Raw genomic sequence first — 22,621 nt, 5'->3', positions numbered from 1 at the left:
CTGCTACTCATCTACTTTGCACAAGGTCACCGCACCACGTGACTCCTGTTCCGCGCGCTCGCTGATTTCGCTGTTCCTTTAATCTTTTTGCCAAAGTCGGCGCGATGCTGTAGATAGACGTAAGGCTGCTTTTTAGGGCACAATCGCGTTTCACTGATCGTGGAATAGCGTCTACCAAAGAACGACGTCGAGTGTACGTGTGAACAGAACGACGAGCTTCCATGTACATGCGAGGCTCGGCGAAAGCCCGGCAGAACTGCCTCAAAAACTGAGGCCAGAACAATAATAAGCGAGCGGGGCTGCTGCCGCTGCACGCTCTTGTTCGAAGTAATTGTTAGTAATAATCCAGTGTTCGTATAAAAGAGTGTACGCCGTTGTACAAAGAGAGCCCCGGTGAAGTTACGTGTTATGATCATTAAGAAACCTCCTCGTGTGCTTACTAATAGCTCGTGCGTTATGTCGTTAGGCTTTCCGAGCTCTTCGAGCGTGCGTTGTAAATATTTCTTGCAGCAATTTGCTGGTCCGAAAAGGAGATCGTTACAGGCTGACGGCCGATATAAGTTCCTCGACAAGCGTATGTCACGTGAGCTTCCCGTTGGAAAAAGTAAGGCGCGGAGAAACGCCTACCCTAATTTCTGCATATCTCCTAAACTACTGTCTCAGTGCCAATGCTTCGGGAAAGAAGAATGACCTCGGCACGTTGCAGTACCGCAAGGCTTAGTGTTTATGATGGACTGGTCAGATAGGTATCTGATCGCTGTTAGCACTGTTGACATGACAGTACATATTTACGGCTCACTTCTTGAAGCATCTAAATAAAGCAGGAACCCTTTGGACATGCAAGTTTTCACTATATTCAGCGTTGAAGCACCTTCAACACAAAACTACATATGCTCTTTCGCACGAGGTTCGCACGTCCGGCTTTTTCTTGAGAAATGCTCTCCAGTGGCGTCACAATTGTTTATGTTTGATGAGAATTCTTACGTTGATGAATGGTTGAGGAAGACTAAGATCATTTCACAAACCTGTTAGCTACTACGCTCAGAACTTAAGGTTTTCCCACTTCCTACGAGAACGCCTCTGTGGAATATACAGGTGTGCTGAAGTCAAAGTACTTTGTCATCATCTAATAACAACTGGGCTTCAATGAGCCAGTAGTCAAAAGGTTTTTTTTAGCCCTTTCTGGAGACACGTGAAGCAAATCTCTGGAGGCACGATATACGGGTTGACATCCTCATCCTACTTGGAGCTCATGATCTGGTGTTTCCGGCCATTAGTCAAATCGATTCTATACATTTTATATTGCAAATTACTAGTGAGTTCAAATCGTGCGATCCCACTATTACCTTACAAAAAATATTTGCGCTTCAGTCGACGTCTTACTATAGGACCTCTCAAGAAATTGTAGCACACTGGGACATGCGACAGCATTAACGACTTTTTCACTGTTCAACTTTTCGCCATGAAAAGAATGTGAAGGGGGAAAAAATTAACGACCCGTACGAGATAACACGCTTGTGCACGACTTCCCAAGAGCTCCCGCGGAAACGGTTTCATCGAAAGCTTATATCGTGCGCCTCCATTCAAAAACGACGAGGCTAAAAGCAAGAACTTAGTTGCCGCAAGGTTATCCGATGGTGTGCCGCATTACTTTCAGAAACATGCGTCCTGCGGCTCATTCGTAATTCACGAGACGCTGTCGGACGCTTCGCAGACCACATCTAAGCTTTGTGCCGGTAGCCTTTGTCTCTGACGTACCCGTCGTAGAACTTGCAGCACTGCAAAGGTCCTCCCACTGTTTCCCGGTGTTCTCTGTATTCTAAGTCCCGTCGTTCATGGCATGACCCCGGGATGTCTCAAGCCAAAACGAACACCGGCCGCTTTGCCCGGTCATTGCCATTTCCACGTCTTCCGAACTCGCCTTCGAAGGTGACCACGGCTGTTTTCGACTTGCTTAGAGGCAGCTAAGAAAAGAAGGCTTCTTTTTCAAGCGGCCCTTTCGCATCTCAGCATTTATCTATCTCTTTCTGTGTGTATACATGTTTATCCTGTAAACGCAACTGAACTAAACATAGGTGGTGCCTTTACGAAAACGAGAAAAAAAAAAGATCATTCGCATCCTCGTTGCCCCGTTTCAGTTCCTCAATTTCTTTTCTCTTCCCTTTGCTGGGGTTGTCGAAGTTGCGCGCAAGGGCCTCTCAGAACGATGAAGGTTGGACAGATTTTTGACGCTCAGGGGTGCTATGTTGCGCGAAGAGCTATCGTGCAACTTGGCCTCCGGGCTGAGGGCACAGCGAACTGCGTACACTGACGTGTTTCGCATCAAGCAAAGAATCAACGGAGATCGCTTGACATAGCCAGAAAAAAAAAACAATCCTCGAAATTATAGTAATTATTTTGCACGCGCAAGTGACTTTCGTTTGCGGAGTGGTTGGCTACAACAAAAAAGCTTTTATCAACGGCAAATGTCAGCTTCGTCTGCGCAACACCCAGTCCAAGTTAAATATAACGAAGTAGACAGAACGCCAGAACTGTATCGTTAAATTGGCAACATTTGAAACATTCGTAAGAATAAGATAATGTTTATTCCAGAGCAGAGCAGCTGGCGCCGTCTGGTAGAGCCGGCGTTAATATTGCTGTGCTAAGACACATCAACAGGCTTTCTGGTATCGTGAAAGAAAAGCAATCCGACTCATGCTGTCAAGATGATGTGCTTACTCTAACAAAACGTGAACAAAATCTTGAGGTATTTAACACAACAGATCACCTATGACCGTATAACCCTTATTTTCCCAGGAAATTTTGTTAAATCAGGAAACATCGACTTTACTTCAGTCCTCCGAGGCTTCCAATGCATTACGCGTTGTGAATATGTGCCAAAAATCGAGAGCACTTATTTAGGTTGAAAATATCTGATGTATAGTTTCGTTAACACTATGTTTCATGCTCTTGGACATCTTAGGTCAACGCTGAATTGCAAATTCTTTATCGGCAAAGTTGAACATTGCCTGCACTCTAGTAGCCCCTGGCGTTCCTAGGATCAAGCCGATCTCCCGAGGTTTTTGTGGCTGCTGCGAAGGCCTTGTTTTTCTGTGTGTGGTGTTTAGTAACTTTAGTCAGAACGATCGTAGCAGATGAGTGTCGTGGTTTCGCATAGCTTTCGAAGTGGTGTCACTGTTCTCCTGTTGTGAAGCAAAATGATTATTTTCCTGTCTGTTTGCCCAGCGCTCGAAGCTTGTATATCCTGTCGCACAACTGTCGACGACATCGGATGCGCTGAGGCGCAACTTCCTGTCTTGTTATTTTTTTCCCGAGTCCTAACGGTTTTCTCGGGACGGTGCCCGAAACACAGAAACATGCGTAGAATTGAGGCACAGCGTAAAATTTGCCTGCAAACATTAGCTAGGAGAAGTGAGTGTCAAAATAACACCAAAATAACACCACCGACTAGCGTGGTTTACGATGCATACTTACATAGGTGCAATTTTTTTGGTTGAAATGCCATGTCTCCACTCAACTTGTGTTCATTGCAAGATCACATTTTCGGGAACTCAGACGTGATTTGTCAATCACACAACAAAATTTCAGAAATCGTGGTTAACACGTTGAACTGAAGTAACCCTCCTCTCGACGCCGTCTTCCTTGCGTCAGCAAAAACTTTCGAAGAAAAACAAGCACCAGCCCCACAAAAGAAATAACGACTAAGTTGTCACTTGAAAAAAAAAATCACCTCAGGGTTACACAGCGAGTATGCCGAAGTTTCTGTTGCAACAAGCGCTTGACACTGGTGGTTGTGCCAATTTTTTTCTTACGTTGTTTCTTGTCGTCCTGTCTATGCCTAGCCAGAGCGACTGTACAGTTAGATCATTGTTAATCAGATGCAATATTTCATAAAATAAAATTTCTCTTCGAGGAAAGAAAGTGTGACGACTTTTTTGCACCGCTGGTCTGGAAAGCGAGTTTGTAACGCTCACTAGCGTTGCAACTCGTGAGACTTGCTTCGCTTGCTTATTTATTGAAGAGTTGCGGATATTACGGGTATCACTCGATAATTTTTTGCACCCGTAGCACCAACACAGCACGCACCGCGATATATCGCCTTTAAGTCGACATTTCTGGGTCTCCTGCCACCGATCTCCAACTCCGAGCCTCAATACCGATGCCTATACGCCTTGATGTCCTTGTGTTTCATAATCAACATATCATCATCAAATAACATCAAGTCATTTGATGTATTCACAATCCTTACAGTGAGTTCTTTCTAATGAGTGTCTGTAGTGTGCATGGCGGTAAGTGTAGCGGATGTACTGGAGAACCACCATCACGGTAAGCAATGTGCATTTACCTACACCTTCCGCTCCATTAGGAGTTAATTACCAAGGAGTCATTAGGGTGCATTAGTAGCCGACGCACGTGACTTACGACGGATACGAAGAGTAGGCGTTTGGAACTGTAGTGAGAACCACGCGACGTACAAGGCAGAGAGACCGGACACTGACTGTCGTTATTCTTCTCACCGCATGCACGCGCACTCTCTAAACTTCATCCTCGCCAGCACTCAGGCAGTACTAGTCATCAATAGCACTGGGGCGCCACCACAGGTATCCTGCCTATAAAGGCGGAGTCGTATCATTAGACATGATTCAGGACGCTGGCGAATGGTGTCGTTGGAAACGCAACGGCTTCATCTGCTCCTATAGGACTGAGTTGGACAGGCAGGGGGAGATGGCACGTCCTTGGTTAACCTCCTTACCTTTCCCTCTTTTGTTTCTTTCTTTATCTATCTCTCTCTCGCCCTGTCTGCCTGTATAACTCGAGTCTAAGATCAGATGAAGCACTACACAATAATGTAAACAGGAAGAAATGGACTTAAACGCAGCAGGCAGATATCCGGCTTGCGGTGGTATAGGTTCCAGGAAAGCATCTTTCAGACAGTCGACGGACACGACATCGTCACCACTCTTGAATATATGTAGCGTGAAAGTCTTTTCGCCGCGTGAAACCACGAAGTAGCGAAAGCGACGCGATAGAGATATGTAAAGGAACCGGATACTGTCTGTCCTTATTTAAGGTCTCTAGATATAGACCTTACATCCCCTGCGGCCCATACATCACCGCACAGCTCCGAATCCTGTCGACTGCGCCATTGTAAGCGAGAGAAGCAGACAAGAGGGCGTCCCTGTGATCGCCTACTTTCTTCTCACGTATTCTTGCGCCCGCCGTGCGAGCGACTACGCCGAGGTGCCGTTTCTTTCTTCATTGCACTAGATATATAAATAGATAAGTTTTATCTATTGGAACCTTATCTTTATACCCCACCCCCTCTCACGCACCCACTAAACGCCTTCCTCGCCAGCGCTCAAGCGATATTTGTCATCGCCGGCACTGGGGCAAAACCACACCACCAGTAAAGACAGGAAGCCTTGCCAACCATCTCGGAACGCGGCAAGCAGCTCACAGTAGACGACACAAACGGAGAACAAATGGACAAGGCACACCGCTGTGCATGCCGTGCCAGTTTCTTCTCCGTTTGTGCCGTGTACCGTCAACGCCTCTCAAACAAATTATTGCACCGATTCCCACATTCTAAGACGACTGTTCACCATCTCGCTCAGCTGTGACGACTACGCTGAGCCTTGCGAGCGTTAAGTATCCGACGGGCCAGCGCACCACCCGTCGCAATAGCTAAGTGACCTTCGCATTCGGCTTCTGAGAACGAGGTCGATGGTTCGATTCCCGCCAACAGTGGCCGCGTTCCAGCAGAGGCGGATTGCAAAAAAAAAAAAAATGCGCGTTTGTTACGGTTTGAGCGCACGGTAAACGCGCACACGTGGTCAAAATTAATCCGTAGCCCTCCACGATGGCCTTCTTTGTAATCGCAGGGTTGTTTTGAGTCATTAAACTCCATCAACCAACCACGCATGCAACGACACGATGTCGGTAAGAGCGTTGTATGTGCCATGAATTCTGCGGTATGTGTGTGTATACCCATACCGAAGTATCCCTTTTCTGACTCCAAAGACGAATATCTAGAAAAATACACTTCGACAGCGAATCGAATACCGCGTATTTTTTTTTTTACTTCCCAATGAAGTAGGATACAAAAGTTACTTGCGGCCCGTTTGGTTAAAAAATATTACGACAACCGTCGTAACAACCTCCACAGTTTTGCCCGAGCCTGTAACTGCTTAGAACTTTGCACCTGCGAACTTTATTCTTTCTCTATCACCAAACAAAACCGTAGCATATTCCACATCCCACACCGACGAGTTCTGTTCAACCACCGAGGTCGTCCGTACACCTACTACGCAGTTTCCTATCCCTCAATTCCGTTAATCATCGGCCAGAGACGCATGCGACAACCTGGTGACAACGGAGAATCTACGCTTGCACTTAGACAGCGAGCGCCTGTCGGGCTCGGTGTCTTCACCCGGGCACTTATCGCCGCCTCCGGCAAAGCTGACGTTGCCACGAGCGGGACTCGGCGACCCCATCGAAGAGGCAGCGCTTGATTGACCTCTGGGTTTCAGTGCTGCCGTCACAGAGGACGCGCGGTCCACTTCGTCTGACCCCACCAGGTCGAATTGGGCCGCCTCGAGTCGCTTGGCTTGCATGAGGTCGCGCTTGGACATGGGGTCCCGTTCCATGTGCACAGAGGCCTGCACGAAATGATTGCTTTTTACGTTTACAAACAGCTCCCGAGACACTTCTGGTTAAGCCTTCCGAAACAACGCAAGTTACAGCAGCCTACGAATATATGTAATACTCCAGATGGCGCTAGTTCTGCTGGACACTTATAATGATTGACAAGTGAATTTTGCTGAGCATTAGGCACCACAGGAAAGCTGCGTACAGTTCGACGCATGGGATACGTTCCTTGTATTCGAACACACCAAGGACCTGTGCATACAGCCTCTCATGGGACAAAATGCTCTTCTTTCTTTGGCTAACTTAAGTTTGACTAAAGTATGCATAACCTGAAATTTTTCGGGTTGATGAAGACGCTGCTGCCACAGGGCGGATAAAAGGGTCTGCACAGCTTCGCCAAATGTTGTTGAGGAGTAATAATATTAGCCTAATAATATAATATAATAATATCCCCAATAGGGGTGCTTTGTCTACTGTAACTAGGATCGCTAACTGTAAATAACACTTATAAACTAGGATCGTCGCCGTTGCAAAATGTTACAAAATACAAATACAGGAGAGTTACAATTACTAATAATCTATCTTGGAACATTCGCATTGATAACTTACCCGCCTTTCTTAAACACTGCTTACTCAGACACAATATACGAAACGCCTCATCTAGTGTCAAACGTTTCAGCTACGCGTCATGTATTCGGCCTTAAGTTTAATATGCATGTGTAGTCTGGAGTCCCTATACTAAACCAAACGTTTAAAAAAAACTTCGAAGAGTAGAGACACAGCGGTTAAGTTTTATTTATTCTGAATTTCCACAATTAGATTCGCAGTGACAACTCATAGTTACGATTACACTCGCTCGTATTACGCAAAAAAAGCGCATTGATTTCATTTTTTCGCTACTTAGTAATAACTTAAGTATTCAGTCACTTAATGACCGGTGGCTACAGCGCTATGGCCTTAAAGTCACTCACGTGCATCAAAGCGACGTAAGATGTGTTTTTTTTGCTTTGAATTGTTTTGCCTATGAAATTGATTTCTTCCGTAAACTACAGTAAAACGACGACAACCCTTACGCCGCACCATACCATCACCTTTCTTCTTCTCCTGCCTTTGAGGTACTGACGTTCGCAGCTCGTATCGTTGACGTTGCCGTACGCTTTGTGGTTATCAAAGGCAAACTTACAGGCGGCTTCGGCGAGTGCTGCGACTATTGCATTGCCTGCTGCATGCTACACTCAAATTCATTTAGACCCCTCACAGCCACCTAGGTGGCAGCATCATGGGCTAATGCCGAATCGTTCTAAAGAGAATAGCTTTCTTTGCCTCTTTCGCTCGTTCTCGTGATTTTCGGTGGCCGGTGGTCGTTGGTCGGTGGTTTGTGGTCTACGGTCGGTGGTTTGTGGTCTACGGTCGGCGGTTTGTGGTCTACGGTCGATGGTTTGTGGTATACGGTCGGTGGTTTGTGGCCTGCGGTCGGTGGTTTGTGGTCTACGGTAGGTGGTTTGTGGTGTACGGTAGGTGGTTTGTGATCTACGGTCGGTGGTTTGTGGTCTACGGTCGGTGGTTTGTGGTTTGTGGTCTACGGCCAGTGGTTTGTGGTCTACGGTCGGTGGTTTGTGGTCTACGGTCGGTGGTTTGCGGTCTACGGTCGATGGTCGGACTTGCGATAAGGCGCCGGTGGAAAGGGTGCATCCTCTTGCGCAACCAAGTTGCTGGGCACATTCCACGCGGAACGCCAACTTTATGGCTTTTTTCATGCGCACATGTCATTGCGCACGAGTTTCGATGCGCCTGAACGTTTAGATGCGGTAAGTGAAGCACTCGGCAAGGAAAACGATCCCTCACTCATTCGCTCGTTCGTCCGTTCGGACTATTTCCATTTATTACGTTGAAAATCATCGTCGATGGTTTTTCTAAATTTTTCATCTTTCTAAAAGAAAAAATCTTCGAATCAGCAGCATTACACGAGCAGCATGAAACGCGATGGGAAATGCTCTGCGGCGTACGTAGATCGCGGCATGCGTGGAGCTGGTGGCTTGCGATAATAGTCACCAGTATAGCTGGCGCCACTGGTGAATGTAAAGCCCGTTATGAAACTAGGCAACAGCGGAAATAAGAGGAAACGAATAGGACGCAGGGAATTTACCAGCTTGTAGTCCTTAATGATGTCCCGAAGAAGCGCGCAAAACGCCAGCATGGTCACGAAAAGCAGCACCAGACCGAAGATGATGAGCTCGAGCGCCAGCATTGGCATTACTGCGAAGTTATGATAAAATAGGGTGCTTTAATTAATTAATTAATGAAGTAATTATAGTTAGGTCAATTATTTAGGGGTGAGCCATATTGATAGACATTTTTACAAAGGAGCACATGCTATCCAATGTAAAGGGAAGACAAGCACTTTACTAGGTTGACTGAGAAATAATGTTAGATTCAGAAATCACTCAAAAACCACACGAAGGAACAAAACTATCGATCATGAAGATATAAAAAAGCTATGGTCGCTCAAAAACTTCGGAGAGACGTAGACAAAATGAACCCCTGTCTTAAGACGTAAACACAAATCATGAGACCCAGCATGCGTCGTTCGCTGTATAATCCACACCTTTATTATTTGCCATTATACGTATAACTCTAGTTTAACAACATTCTGAAATATGTACCCCGACAATAATCATCTGCTTGCGCGCGTTTCTTTTCTTTAACACTCGGCGCTCGCTTTCTGCCAAAAAACGCAATGTGACGAACATATAGGCATACCGTCCGTGAACTCAGATTGCTGCAGGGCAGGCATCGTTAAAGAAGAGAAAAGCGGGAAAGATAGATGAAGGACATTTTTGTCGGGACAATATGAACCGCAAAGGGTGTTAGTAGGATCTTGATGAGGGCTAGTTGGTTCATACTTAGAACTGAGGTGAAACAGCGCGAAAAAGACGAGGACACAAGGAAACAAATGCCACAGACAATAAATAAATAAAATGAATAGAGGCCTTTCATATAAGAAAGGAAGGCGATAAATGTGTGAGCACTCCCTCTCTTGCCTTGTCGGGAAAAGAAATAACATTTTTGGAAGAAAGATTAAAATGATGTTTTGCAGATGTTTTTGTGAATGATGTGCGCATGCTTATGCTGATGAAGCTATAAATGTCCGGTGATTTTCAAATAAACTTCCAGTTGGCAGTCAGCGCTTGTCTGTGGCATTTGTTTCCTTGTGTCCTCGTCTTTTTCGCGCTGTTTCACCTTAGTTCTACGCAAAGGGTGCTAACAGCTCTTGCGACATATTCTAGTGGCAGTTTCGGATCGCTCTAGGACTGTTACTAAGGATGCAAAGTAGGTTTAACGTTCTGTTTTGATATTAAGCTGGTCCAATAGTGTTATTCATCGTCATCATATTTATTTATTTTATTATCAATGACAAACTTACATTTAGTGTATCCAGATCCCTAGTCATAGGCTAGATGGGATCCAATAGGTAAATGTCAGTTTATTCGGGCGTTCGGATACTAGGCGCACCAAACGACAGTATACATTGTATTAAAGAGGAAAAAGTTACACAAAGTAAACATAAAGGAACATTTAAGCAAACGATGAAAGCTACATAAGTATAAGCATTAGAATTCAGGCTACTTTATCGCCGTATGAATCCACTTAGTATGCTTGCATTGAAGCTTCAGTTGACGTCTCACACAAACTCCGGAGCGCTGCTGGAGCGCTCCAGAACGACCACTCGAATTTGCCCCTAGAGTGAGTTGCTCTCTGCACTTATACCGCATGTGCTTCCGTAGAACCAGTGCTCGTCGTCGTAGTCCAGACAGTTGGCAACGCTGTCGCATATGAAGCCTTCCCAGATGCATATCCCGGACGTGGCGCAGAAGAACGAGCCATTTGCGCATTTTCCCATGGAGCCTGTGAAACGTACATGGCCACGAATAAACACGTGATATGTCGAAAGAGAGACAGAGAAAGGCTATAATCTAAGCGGACATTTCATCATCTTATTTGTATCGTGTTTCGGCGCAATTACGCCGACCTTCACTTCTTTAGCGTAGGCACTTAACTGACCTTTTCCTGTTCTAGACCAAGATGCCAGGTGTGCCGATCCCGGAGATGGCGCAGTCTGTGGTGCAATGCGTTTAATTTCGGCTATGTTGGCGCTAATTCCGTTAATTTTACCTACTCTGCGACTAATTCTGAGCTTTTTGTGCCGATGAGAGCTACATTTTGATATATTTTGCGTCTGCTACGACGCTCTGGAGGCGGGATAACGCCGCTTTTCCTTTTCTGAAGGTGGTTACAGGATACCCAGATCCAAGATACGCCAAACTCCTGTTAGATAGGTAAAGAAGATCTTGTCTTAAAAGAATTAACTGCTCTTACTGTGAGAAGAGGCTTATTATAATTAATTATTATTAATCATGTGAACATATATGCGAACATCAGAAAGAGAGCCTTTGCGATGCTCCTCGGTTTTAAAAAAATGCAAAATAAAAGACAGATGGCGGCGCCACCTTGAAGCTCCCACGCCAACTTTTTTTTTATAAACAAATATGAACTATGCTTCATTCTAAAAAAGCCGAAGACCTAACTTAGCAAGGTTTAAGAAATTTTACTGAGCAGCAACGGCCCAATTACAAGAAAATGTTTCAAAATCCATGACGTCACACTGACCTTCCAGCACTGGATTATCGGTGTAAATTTTTTTTCAAAAATACAGCTTTGACCTTCCTTTACGCTTCTATCAATCAACATTAACCACAAAATTTTAAAAAGTTGAGTTTTCAAATACTAGTTCATCAATGTGAACTAAATTAGTATTTGTTGCTAGTGTCCGTTTAATCCTCACTGAAGTCAGGAAGGAATAAAATAGCAGTCTGATAAAGTTAAATAAGCAGATATAATTCTTATTGGTACATTTAGTGAGCGCTGTAGGGGATACAACTTTCGCTAAGTGCACTAATAAGAATAACACCTTGTTAAACATCGTCAGACCGCAATTTTGAATAGTAAGTGATACCAAGGCCAGCGCGTGGTGTATGACCTCACTTATCAAGCGAGTATAGTTGAACATTGTTAGGTTTTTTCAAGCTCCATTCTGCCCTCCTTGTATTGTGCTGTCTTTATTTCATTCTTTATTTTATTTTTGCTTTGCGAAGCAGAAAACACACAGATTAATGTCTAGACAAACTGCTCAATTATCAACAATAGTAGGAGTTTTAAATACAAGTATCAGTGCACGTTGCAATCAAGCTTACAAAAAGAAAAGAAGCATGAAACATAGGTCTTTAAACAATCGTAATATTTCGTAATTGTATTGATTTAAAAATAAACGACAGCAAGGCAATCGAACTGCGTCATTCTTCAAGAAATCACAAAGCGTACGTTGTAAAACTTCGGATGGGCAAATTTACGAAAAAGTAAAGCAACGATATCAAAAGGGCAGACAACTAAGAATAGTTAAAGTACGAGTTAAAGCTATGCTTTTAAACGGTAAGTATGAAATGCATGCTAAAAACTCAGTTACAGTGCCATTTTCTCTTAAGCATTTCTTAATGACAAGAGGAAAAAGGTTTACCTGGTTCAAGCTTTTCCAAAAAGAAAAGAAGCAATAGGGATTAGTGGCATTATAAAAAGGAGGAGGCTTACTGGGGAGAGAGCCAGCTGTAACGTAGAGTGACACAGCAGTGCCCCTCATCTCCATCGCCCAAGTAGGATTCAGGTGAAGCGTGAAGTTCACGCTGTTCTGGTGCACCTCAACGTTCTTCATGTTGCCGCAGACCGTGACAGACGAGTGATTTCTATGGCTGACCTGCGCATTTGTACAAATGAAAAATAAATTGGTGGGTTGTATCGGGCCCGCAGCCGCAGTATAGTAGATGAAGTGTCTTGTGCGTGCTGCTGAGGTTGTGTGAACACTAGTGTGTTCCATCCATCAATTCTTCCGTCCGCCCGCCTATCTATCTATCTATCTATCTATCTATCTATCTATCTATCTATCTATCTATCTATCTATCTATCTATCTATCTATCTATCTATCTATCTATCTATCTATCTATCTATCTATCTATCTATCTATCTATCTATCTATCTATCTATCTATCTACGCATTTTCTCGTAAACCTTGGTCTTTGTAGTCCATGGTTGAATGGGTAGCGCGTCAGGACGCTGTGCTGAGGGAACAGGGTTCAAAACTAACCGTCGGACCAACTTGGGTCAATGTTCACATGGCACTGTGTACAGCTACGTGCCGCTCTTAACGGAACTCTTTGACGCCGAAATGGGTCACTGGCGCTGCGGGTCTGGGTATGTGGCACGGGTACGTACTGTCCTTCAATGTATCTTTCATCCAAATTATCTTTTTCGCGCTCAGTTGAAGAACTGTGTATGTACCACTCTGTCTGTACTGCACTTCAACGTAGGTGACCGGGTATGTGCCAGCTGGTATGTACCAACGGGTTTGTACCAACGCCCCCGAGTTTGTACCCCGGTATCGGGCCAACGTAGGTCACCGGGTATCTGCCAGTAGGTGCGTCCCGCTCTTCGACGAACGTATTTGACGCCACCTTCGGTAACTCCATGGCCGACTGCCGCTCTAAAGGACAAAAAAAAAAAGATCCTTTTAATTTCTTCGACGCTCGGTGGAATCGAGCCTGCGCCTAGCGCGAACTTTGCGGCGGCGTTCACAGAGGGCGCGGCGTTTGCAGTGGAAATCAGCGTGCAGTAGCAGAAGTGCTGAGAAAGGGAAGGCCGGCTGAATTCTGACCAACCGATTTTGAGATGGGAGATTGCGACCTGCTGAATGTATCATTAGAAAAGGCTCGATCGAAATACATCTCGTGGTGGCGAAAATCGAACCTATTTCACACGTTGTTATTTATTACGTTGGAATCACCGCACATATGAACCTATTAACCACCGAAAGAGCGGAGTGACACGTTTCTGCGACCAGCGGCCTCACTCTCCGCTCACGCTCGCGACCAAAACATAGTACGCCGCATACTGGAAGCCACAGGAGCATAAAGTTAATAGTGATTTGACGTAACCATACGTTTACAACTTGTAGTTGTAGTCTATGGAGTTGTATTTCTTGTTTGTTTGTTTATTTGTTTGTTTGTTCGCTTTGTAGAAAGCCTCCCAAGTGCAAAAGAAACAACTGCACTGCGGAACGCGCGGAGTAAGGGCTCATTCACACTGGCGACTGACAGTAGTAGCGCGACCAAGTTGGTCGCAAAGCGACCAGTCGCAAATGGTCGCAAACGGTCGCTTTTCTCGAAAAGCGACCATTTTGGGCCAGTCGCTCTCTGCGCAATTTTTCAGTCGCGCGACCGTGGTCGCACAACTGATAAACCAATCAGCGGCGCACGGGAAGTGATCTTTCATGCGTCTATACATCTGGCGTCCTACCGCGTCGCAGCAAATTCCGCGTAGATTCCGAGAGTTGTCGCTGAGAACGATAATCTACGGGATTGCGACTTGCGGGTCGCGCTCAGCGGGGCTTCCCGGTGTGAACATCAGTCTCCTTCGGTCCCTTTTTGATCGCGAGTCGCAAATTGTCGCGCGACCTCCTCAAGTCCCCGGTGTGAATTAGCCATAATACTTCTGTGACCGCACTACTTGAGCAGCGCTCGCAGCGTTGGCTTCAGTCAACTGTACCTTCACATAGTCGATGCATATCTCGGAAAAGAGGCTGGTGCGAAGGCTGTGAGAGATGTAACTGACGACGACTGACTGGTTCGCCACGGCGGTGGTCACGGTCCACTTGCAATCTCGCAGTGACTCGTCGAGTCTGTTGCATTCCAACAGAACTGCAGACTTCATCTCGGTAGCGGCCAGCTTCATGGTCTTCCCACACAGATCCGTAATCTCTTCTGTGTCGGAAAAAATACAAGATTTGCAGGTCCAACGCACATGTAATCTACGTGAAGCGAAGGTTTTGTAAAGTGCTTTAAGTACTATGTACAAGTAGATGGTGCGTACAATTGTCTTCATGGTTATACTACGTACGAAACGTTTAATCGCGCGCGATATGCATGCACCGCACAAGTCCCAACTTTAATACCAAGCAATGTTTATGTTTATGCCCTACACCGTTGCCCAGTTATGGTGAAATGCAAATGTATAGAGAGAGAGATCAACGCAGCGATGTCACGTAGACGAAGGCGATGTGTGATGATGGTTGGGCGAATAATGTTGATAAGAGAAGCACTGCACACATCTTATTACATTTAGGGATTCTACACTCTCTGTGTCACTGAGGCACACACCCATTCTGGAGGATCGGCAAAGAATGGGTCCGTACCAGGGAGCATAGGGTAGCCCAAATAATATCAGAAAATCAAAGAAGCCATTGGATATTGTGAGCTATTCCATTAGGAAGTACGCGTGCTTTAGAGGTGCCCGCTAGTCGATGTTATGTATACAGCTTTTATGTCGTGATTTACTGTTTCATTAATAACGCAGAACAGAGACGCGTTCACTGCTACAATACATTGTCCGTCAACACTCGGTGCTACATAAAACGTTCTACTGCAGTCTGGATTGTTGCACAGTAGAGATGAAGACAATACCTTCGGTGAGACCTCAGTCGCGCCGGCGGATGCCAGGATGCGTGCGACAGCCACTAATCGACGCAATAGGTAACTAAAGCTCACCAATTACTTTGTAATTGCCAAACATTAAGAGGTATGTCGTAAGTGCGAAATTGACGCCCTTCAGAGAACACAGCATTCCCATTTCCTATAAATCCTGTTGCTAGAACCAGATTCAAGAAATAAGCGTTACTGATATTGTGCGGCTGAACGAAACCCTAAGCAATGTTTTTTTTTTTTATAGCGCAAAAAAAAAAACGCAGGGCAGAAAATTTCTAGCAAATCGTTATGCTTTTCGTATCGGCTGAATTTCGATTTCGCAATAGCGCAATTTAATGAAGTTGATCATGTAAGCTAATTAGGAATTTTCGTTAATTGCTTTGTTCATATGTGATTATCATACAGATCCCGATGTCGACCGCTTCGAATTAAACCTGCGCAACATGATCATCTGCTGAACCGACTGTTTTCGGGCTTCGATCCTATCACGTGACGTTCCCTTCTAGTTTTCTTTCCTCTGTGGCAAAGTGGGTGTAGCTGCTACACAATGACGTTATGAACATTCATTTATATGTTGCCACCGTCTCTACAGAATGTATCAGTCCATAGATAGCGGCGGGTACGCAAATTAGAAACGGAGCTGTAGACGGGCATGCTGACTGTGACACGACAAACGAAAAAAAAAAGGACATAAAGTGCCGGAGTGAAAGTGTGCGGGGAAAAAAGCACAAAACATTGCAAAGCAGTGTTACGTTGCACAATTCTTCTATCGTTGCACGGAGTTGTACGTGACGACGCATACTATCTATCCACCACAGTTACTCTTTCCTGCTGCACGCCTGACGCAATTATTTATAAATCCTGTAAAATTCACTTACTTCTGATGTATTCGTTTTCTGGGGACATGAGGGATCTGCGCTTCAAAAAAGCGTGTTCAGTGCAGAGCGCGAAGAAAGGCAGGCTAACGAAAACAACAACTCTCATCTTCTTCGTCTTCCCATTGGACTTCTTGTCTTGTCTTGTGGCCTTGAGAGTGGCGCGTACCCACTATGGGGGATTGGCCAAGAGGCAGGCGGTTTTCCTTTTTCGAACATCCTGCTTCATTCTTGTTCTTGTTCTGCGGTGAAATGGTGCAACCCACCCTGTGGGATCGGCCATGAATCGGGAGGTGAGAAAACTATTATGAATTTTTTTATGAAAATAAAGTGAAATGAATTGTTTTGTAAATGTGAATTAAAATGTCTACTGGTACAGATATGAATGATCAACTATCTATGTAGATTAAAATTACGTGATCATACGAAGTAAAAAAAACGATTCCTTTTGTCTCGCGCAGTTTTTCAGATGGTATGCGCCTTGCTCTTTTTATTAGGAGTGTCTGAGCATTCAGGACGGCAAGTGCTAATTGTGCCAGAAAGGACCAGCAACACTCAAACACATGCTGTGGGAGTGCAATGTAGTTATAGGAAGGATGACAGTTGCTCCGGAGATCCTGTCGTCGAGGTGGGCCGCCGCTCTGCGCGGCTCAGACCTCGGAATCCAGACGTGGGCAGTCCAGCAAGCCCGTGAGGCGGCGTTGAGGCAGGGCCTTGACGTTCCCCCGTGGGAGACCTGAGCCCGGGTCGCGTTAAACCTTGCCGGACGTATACAAGAAAGTTGTGTCCATGCACCCATCTGAGCATTTCAAATTTAGAATAGGATATAAATAGTCTTATTTGTTCGATTTGTTTTCGATTCGAGAATTGACTATTTGATCATGGAATATGCATTTTTCTTCCTAGTATCAGGAATAAAAGCCCTTAAGGGAGCCTCAGGGAAAAACGTCCGATGCAAATGGGGAGAGTTACGATTAAATGTCGTAAAAAGAGTCGCTGTTAATACGCAGAGGCATCGGTAAACACAGACAACTCCGGCTGAATAATGTCCAGTCATCGTGTAAGAATGATTGGATCTTAGGCAGCCTACGAATTTGTTGCCTCAATTCAGGCATGGCAAAATGTTCTTTTCCAGTCTCACAATGTTTACACTTGTTTAAAACAATGCACAGTGCTGTTGTATTCCACTATACGTCCATCTTGTACGGTACGTTCTGTTCCCTTGTTCCAGTGCTACAATGCGATGGTACGTCGAGCGTTTCCACGGCGAACCCTAGCCAACCCAATAGTCGTGGGTGAGTGCCGTATTTCAAAGGGCCACTTGCCTTTGAAGGAATCAACATCAAATTGTGTGCGCGTCGTGGACAATTAAGTGCCTGGCGCTTTGGTGTTGTTCCAAAGGTGAGGCGTCTCGGGAGACGATCGAACTTTTCTTTGTTCTTGTGTGCACTGCGTTAAGCATTTATTATTATTTTCTTTCTTTTTTTTTAGTAAGCTGCCTTCTGGAAGGCTCGAACTGTTATCCGCTAGCCGCGGTCTTTTACTAGTTGAAAGTGCTTCCCTTGGTCGTTATGTTCGTTCATCTTGTTCTTCTGGTTTGATTGTCGTGTTCTTTACTGTACTATTCTCGAGTTCATCCATGATCCTTTGTCTCACCGTATCCGTTCCGGTACGCATCGCACGTGGGCAGATGCTTAACATTTAACCGACGCAAGAGTTAACGCGCCCCAGCGCACGGGGAGACACGCGATGTGTCATGCGCGCCGCATAGCGTCGATACGTGCATATTTTGCACTGCAGTTGCATAATATTACACGAGGTAGAACGCCATGTAGCAGATGCACAGGTAGCGGCACAACGCAGTTAAAGAAGGTTTGAAGAAAAAGAAGTTTAAGGTGAGGTATACGAGAAAGCCGGAAAAAATACGTGTTATGTATCTGATGAAATCTAAGCTGGCTAGGTGACCATGTCACCACCGCGTTTCAAAGGGGATGCCATTAAATCGTCCTCATCATCATCATCATCATTAGCATCGTATCGAGCTTCTACCGTGGTATCGAGCCACTTGTCAAATCAACCTGGGGCCGAATCTTATACCGGTTCGGTTGGGGGAACCATTCCTATGGCCTCACCTGATTGGCCAAAATTTTGATTACGTCACAGGTCGTCAGAGGCAGCGGGGCGGTATCGCAATTTTTGAATACGTCACGCATCTGTCAATCATCTTCAAAGCGAACCAGTCGTGGGAACCGGCGAAGGGGTAGTCCGCTTTTGGTTCCGTTGCTGTGGCTTGGCTGTGGGCTTGCGACTCTGGCCACGCGCGCCGGTCGCGCGACCCCTGAGACACGCGGGCGTCGCGCGCGCGTGCGTTGGTTGCTTCGGAGGCTATTACTTGCCTTCGTCGTCTGCTTGGCGTTGCTCTTTCTGTGTCGACCACGGCTGGAAGTGCGATACGCGTTCGATGAATTGACGGATAATGAGTTTGCACCGCCCTTGCTGGCTTTCTAAGTAGACCTTTTGCAGGCTACGCTATCATATGGAGGAGACTCGGGTGCAAGCTTACGTGTGGCCATTCCACGCAGAGGAAGCAACATTGCGCGCTGCGGTTAATCGCCACCGGCCTGCAGCTCCCAGAGGTCGGTCAGACGTGAAGCATTCATCGGAATGGCCTCGATCTCTGCTGCCGACACTGTCCACAAAGTTGCTCTCGCAATTACTGTGTTGGCCGTTTGAAGGACCGGGTCAACTTTCCCGTGACCTCAGCTTCAAAGCCAATGTCAAGGAGATATTTGCATGGTGACATCGAATTCCTAGTGCTATCACCAGAGTGAATAGCTTGCAGATCGCCGTTCAGCAGTCAGAAGGGTTCAACCTAGGCTGGCTCAGCGCTTCCTTCGTTCGGCTGATAAAACTATGCAATCAGGACGGGAAGATATTGTGGAGATCTCTTATTTGGCTGCCTTTTTTTCTGTAGTTCGGGAGTGCCGCACTTTGTTCCTCAATTTCACGGCACAGCGCGCACCGTCAGCACCACACTCTTCGATTTGACTTCACGCAGGCAATGGAGGGCCCGTATACTGTAATGTTCGATTTCAAGATCCATTTGCTTCTATCACGCCACGCGCCGTGGGGCAGATCGCAGAGATAGCGGCAGCGCGGCGGCGAGCGAGTCATGTCCGAACCAATGACGAAGGGCGAAAAAAGAAGGAAAATTGATATAGTCGGCTAGCAAATGCGTCCCTAAGAACCAGGTCATGGTTTTGTCGCGCTAGCTACTTGAGAAGTGCTGGCAGTGCGTTCCTGTTGCGTGCATCGTGCGAGCTCCTGGTAGCAGACGACATAACGCTGCGCTCGGCCAACTCATTTACGCTTGCGATACCGCCTGTGGGCTGAGAATGAAAAAAGAATGACATTAATAAATTACTTCTGCATTGCGTAAACGCCCGGCACCACAAGTTTATACTTCAAAATTGGGCGTATAATATTTAATTTACATTTTACGTTTATTTGACAAGCAGAAACATTCTGCAATTCCTCGATTAACTCGTCATATAATGACGTACACTTCAGAGGTGGCACCCTCTCATCTATTGGTCGTGTCCTCCCCTTCTTCCACCACCGGCTTGGGAGTGGCACATCTAGTGACGTAAGCGGCGAAGCGGACGGTTCGTATTCCGAACCGTTATAAGATTCGGCCCCTGATTAGTGACTATGTCGCCGCCGCGTTTCAGAGATGCCACCAAATCATCATCATCATTAGCATCGTATTGGGCCACTTGTCTTGCGATGCGGAATGCGCTCTACATAGCGTCTATACATACGCCTTTTTCATTACAGTTGCATATTACTACACCAGGTGGCATAGGTCACAGTACAAGGTAGACAGACAAGTCTCGAGAAAGAGAAATACTGTGGAGATCTATAAACATTGATCTAATGAAAAACATGTATGGCATACCTAATTGAAGCAGGCTAGGTGACTGTCACTGTCCCATTTCAAAGGGAATGCCATTAAATTGTCATCATTAGCAAAGTCTCCTGTCATATGACATGCAATGTGGCATGTGTGCCACGTAGCATCAATACATACAAGCTATGCATTAGAGTTCTGTTATATTCCACCAGGTGTCCACGCATGTAGCAGTTGCATACAGCAGTTGCATGCTGCATGTAGCTGGACCTGGCTAACTCAAGCAGGCTAGGTGGCTATTTGTCACCACTCCGTTTTGAAAGGGATGCCAATAAACCATCGTTATCATCATCAGCAACAGCAACATACCGTGACACTGGTCAAATGCGACATGTACACCACTGGTCTGAATATACTTGAAGCTGCCTGCTTCTTGGCCAATCCTCTGTTGTGTGTTCGTACCAGTATTTGGAGACAAGACCAGTGTATACTCTTCGGTACACATTATGGTGCCTACTCGCAAGGTACAAACCGCTGCTGAACAAGCGAATCACAGAGCTACACATGCGGCTGCAACGAAGCAACATCGGGCTCAGCAGAGTGCTGTGCAGGGAGCAGGACAAGTCACAGCACAAGCCGCAGCTCGCAGTCGATACCGGGTGGACAGTTCAGATCGTTCTTGTGAAAACAATGCGAAGAGACGTCGCTGCGAGAACCGTTTAGTGTGTGGTACCGAAAATGGAGCTCCTATGGAGCTGTTCCTGCAGCTTAAGACTGTGTGTTACACAGGTTTCCGACTTTTTTTTCGTCACTTGGTCTGAGCTCCCGAGATGTCTATCCACAATGTCAAATAAAGATTTGAGTGACTAGTCACTGATTGTTTGGGCAGTACACGGTCATGTGGCAGGCACCTGCTTCCTTTACTGGAAAGGACACTTAGGATGTGTTGCTTCCAGTGAACAGTGCGGCCATTTCCAAGTACAGGTGACAGTCAACTACATAAGAGAAATGTTGCTATATGGGCCCTGGTCCACATGCCCAACTTGCCGATGCTGCACAGAGCGATTAGAGATGCCATAACAAAGTGCTCTCAATTCTGACCAGATGAGGCTCTATGAAGGGTTAATAGAGAACATCAGGACAGTTTAGACTGATGAAGTACTCCTTCAAGTGTTTCTTTTCAGTCAATTGGCTCATAAAGGTTGTTTGCTAACCAAGACAAGAAATGCAAAAGTTTTGATGTAGGTAGCACCAATAAAAAAGCACAAGAGGAGAGAGTAACACATATAACACTAATTTTCATGTGCTTTATTGTTGAGGCATATCGTAGACCATTACATAGGGTGGCCAGCACATGCTCAATGAATTCAGACATCATGCTTTAATAACTTATAGTTTTTTGATAGTGTGATTGAAGGCCTTTACACACGTAGGTCACCAAGCATAGCTGCTATTTCTATTTTAATAATCTCACAATTTTTAACTGGTTCTGTCTAAATTTAGCTGACACCACACACTGCAGCAGAGATGACTGCTGTAGAAATGCATTGAGCATGTACTGCCAGCACTACTAAACGGTGCAGTGTTTGCGTCTGTAAAAGAGGGTTAGAAATTTAGCACTACGCATGACAAGTGAAATTTTTTTTTGTCTGTTTATCATGCACTACTTGCACAAACCACCAGTATTAAACTTAAGCTCTTCGAATTTCTCAACCACACTGCAGCACCAGTACACAAGTGCAATGTCACGAATTTCCAAACATTTTCGCATGCTTAGGCCACATCTGAACACACAGTTCTCAAGACTCGGTGTGTTTAACCTGGTTCTGTGCGCCTGCAATGTAGTCCTTGTTTATTAATAAGCATTTAACTGGTCTTGAGTACACAGTGTCAAAACTTGAGATGTCTTGAGCTGCTAGTGCAGGCGAAGTTCAATGTGGCATCATCCCCTGTATCCCAATTTACCATGTATTCTAGCTCCCAAAGCTGCAAGTCATGATAAAAGTCAAAATAGTGCTTTTAATGGAAAAGCAGTTCAAGAATTTAATACACGGACACAAGACAGAACTGGACCACAAGCGCTGCCTGTGCTCCACCATGGCTTGATTTATTGTGCTGCCTATCTGCCATAAATTCATCCAAACTTGCTCAGTTTACAGCATTGTCAAGACGGACCTTGATATTCCAAGAGTGCAACATACCAGTAAACCTTCACTTAATATTCACGTTTAGTGTCTCTTTAACATGCACCTATATTAATGTACGTGAGCATGTTAACATTGTACACCCATTAGAACATGGCCACCATCTCTGAAATTCATTTGCGGCTCTTTGCTCAGCAAGAGAATTCAGTAATCAGTGAGACAACACTGGGAGCAAAACGCTTATTGACAAACTTTTCTCTTGAATGAATCACACAGCTTAAAGACAACAACAAAAAACAAACTTTAATCTAAGGTGTTAATGAAAACTTGCAAAAATGTCACTGTCACCATGATAAACTGAACATCGAGGTCTGAGCCTTTACAAAGAAATGCAACAGTTTGCAGACAAGCATGCATGAACCTCGCAAGGATGCCTAATCAAGAAAACAGTGACAGTG

The 22,621-nt window shown here is 45.4% G+C and overlaps 1 protein-coding gene across 1 annotated transcript; it reads right to left on the bottom strand.

Moving 5' to 3' along the window:
• Positions 1-1,478: 1,478 nt before the first annotated feature.
• LOC135911486 (uncharacterized) lies at positions 1,479-16,222 on the bottom strand. The gene is made up of 6 exons (XM_065443798.2): positions 16,113-16,222; positions 14,300-14,514; positions 12,292-12,454; positions 10,417-10,554; positions 8,795-8,904; positions 1,479-6,659 (listed from the first exon to the last, which is right to left on the bottom strand). The coding sequence occupies exons 1-6, from the start codon at positions 16,216-16,218 to the stop codon at positions 6,333-6,335; spliced, it is 1,059 nt and encodes a 352-aa protein (XP_065299870.1). The 5' UTR covers positions 16,219-16,222; the 3' UTR covers positions 1,479-6,332.
• Between the last annotated feature and the right edge of the window lie 6,399 nt (positions 16,223-22,621).

Source organism: Dermacentor albipictus, chromosome 10 (genome assembly GCF_038994185.2).
Source record: "Dermacentor albipictus isolate Rhodes 1998 colony chromosome 10, USDA_Dalb.pri_finalv2, whole genome shotgun sequence".
Taxonomy (NCBI): domain Eukaryota; kingdom Metazoa; phylum Arthropoda; class Arachnida; order Ixodida; family Ixodidae; genus Dermacentor; species Dermacentor albipictus.
The sequence above is the reverse complement of the archived record's forward strand: the minus strand, read 5'-3'. Positions and strand labels throughout refer to the sequence as shown.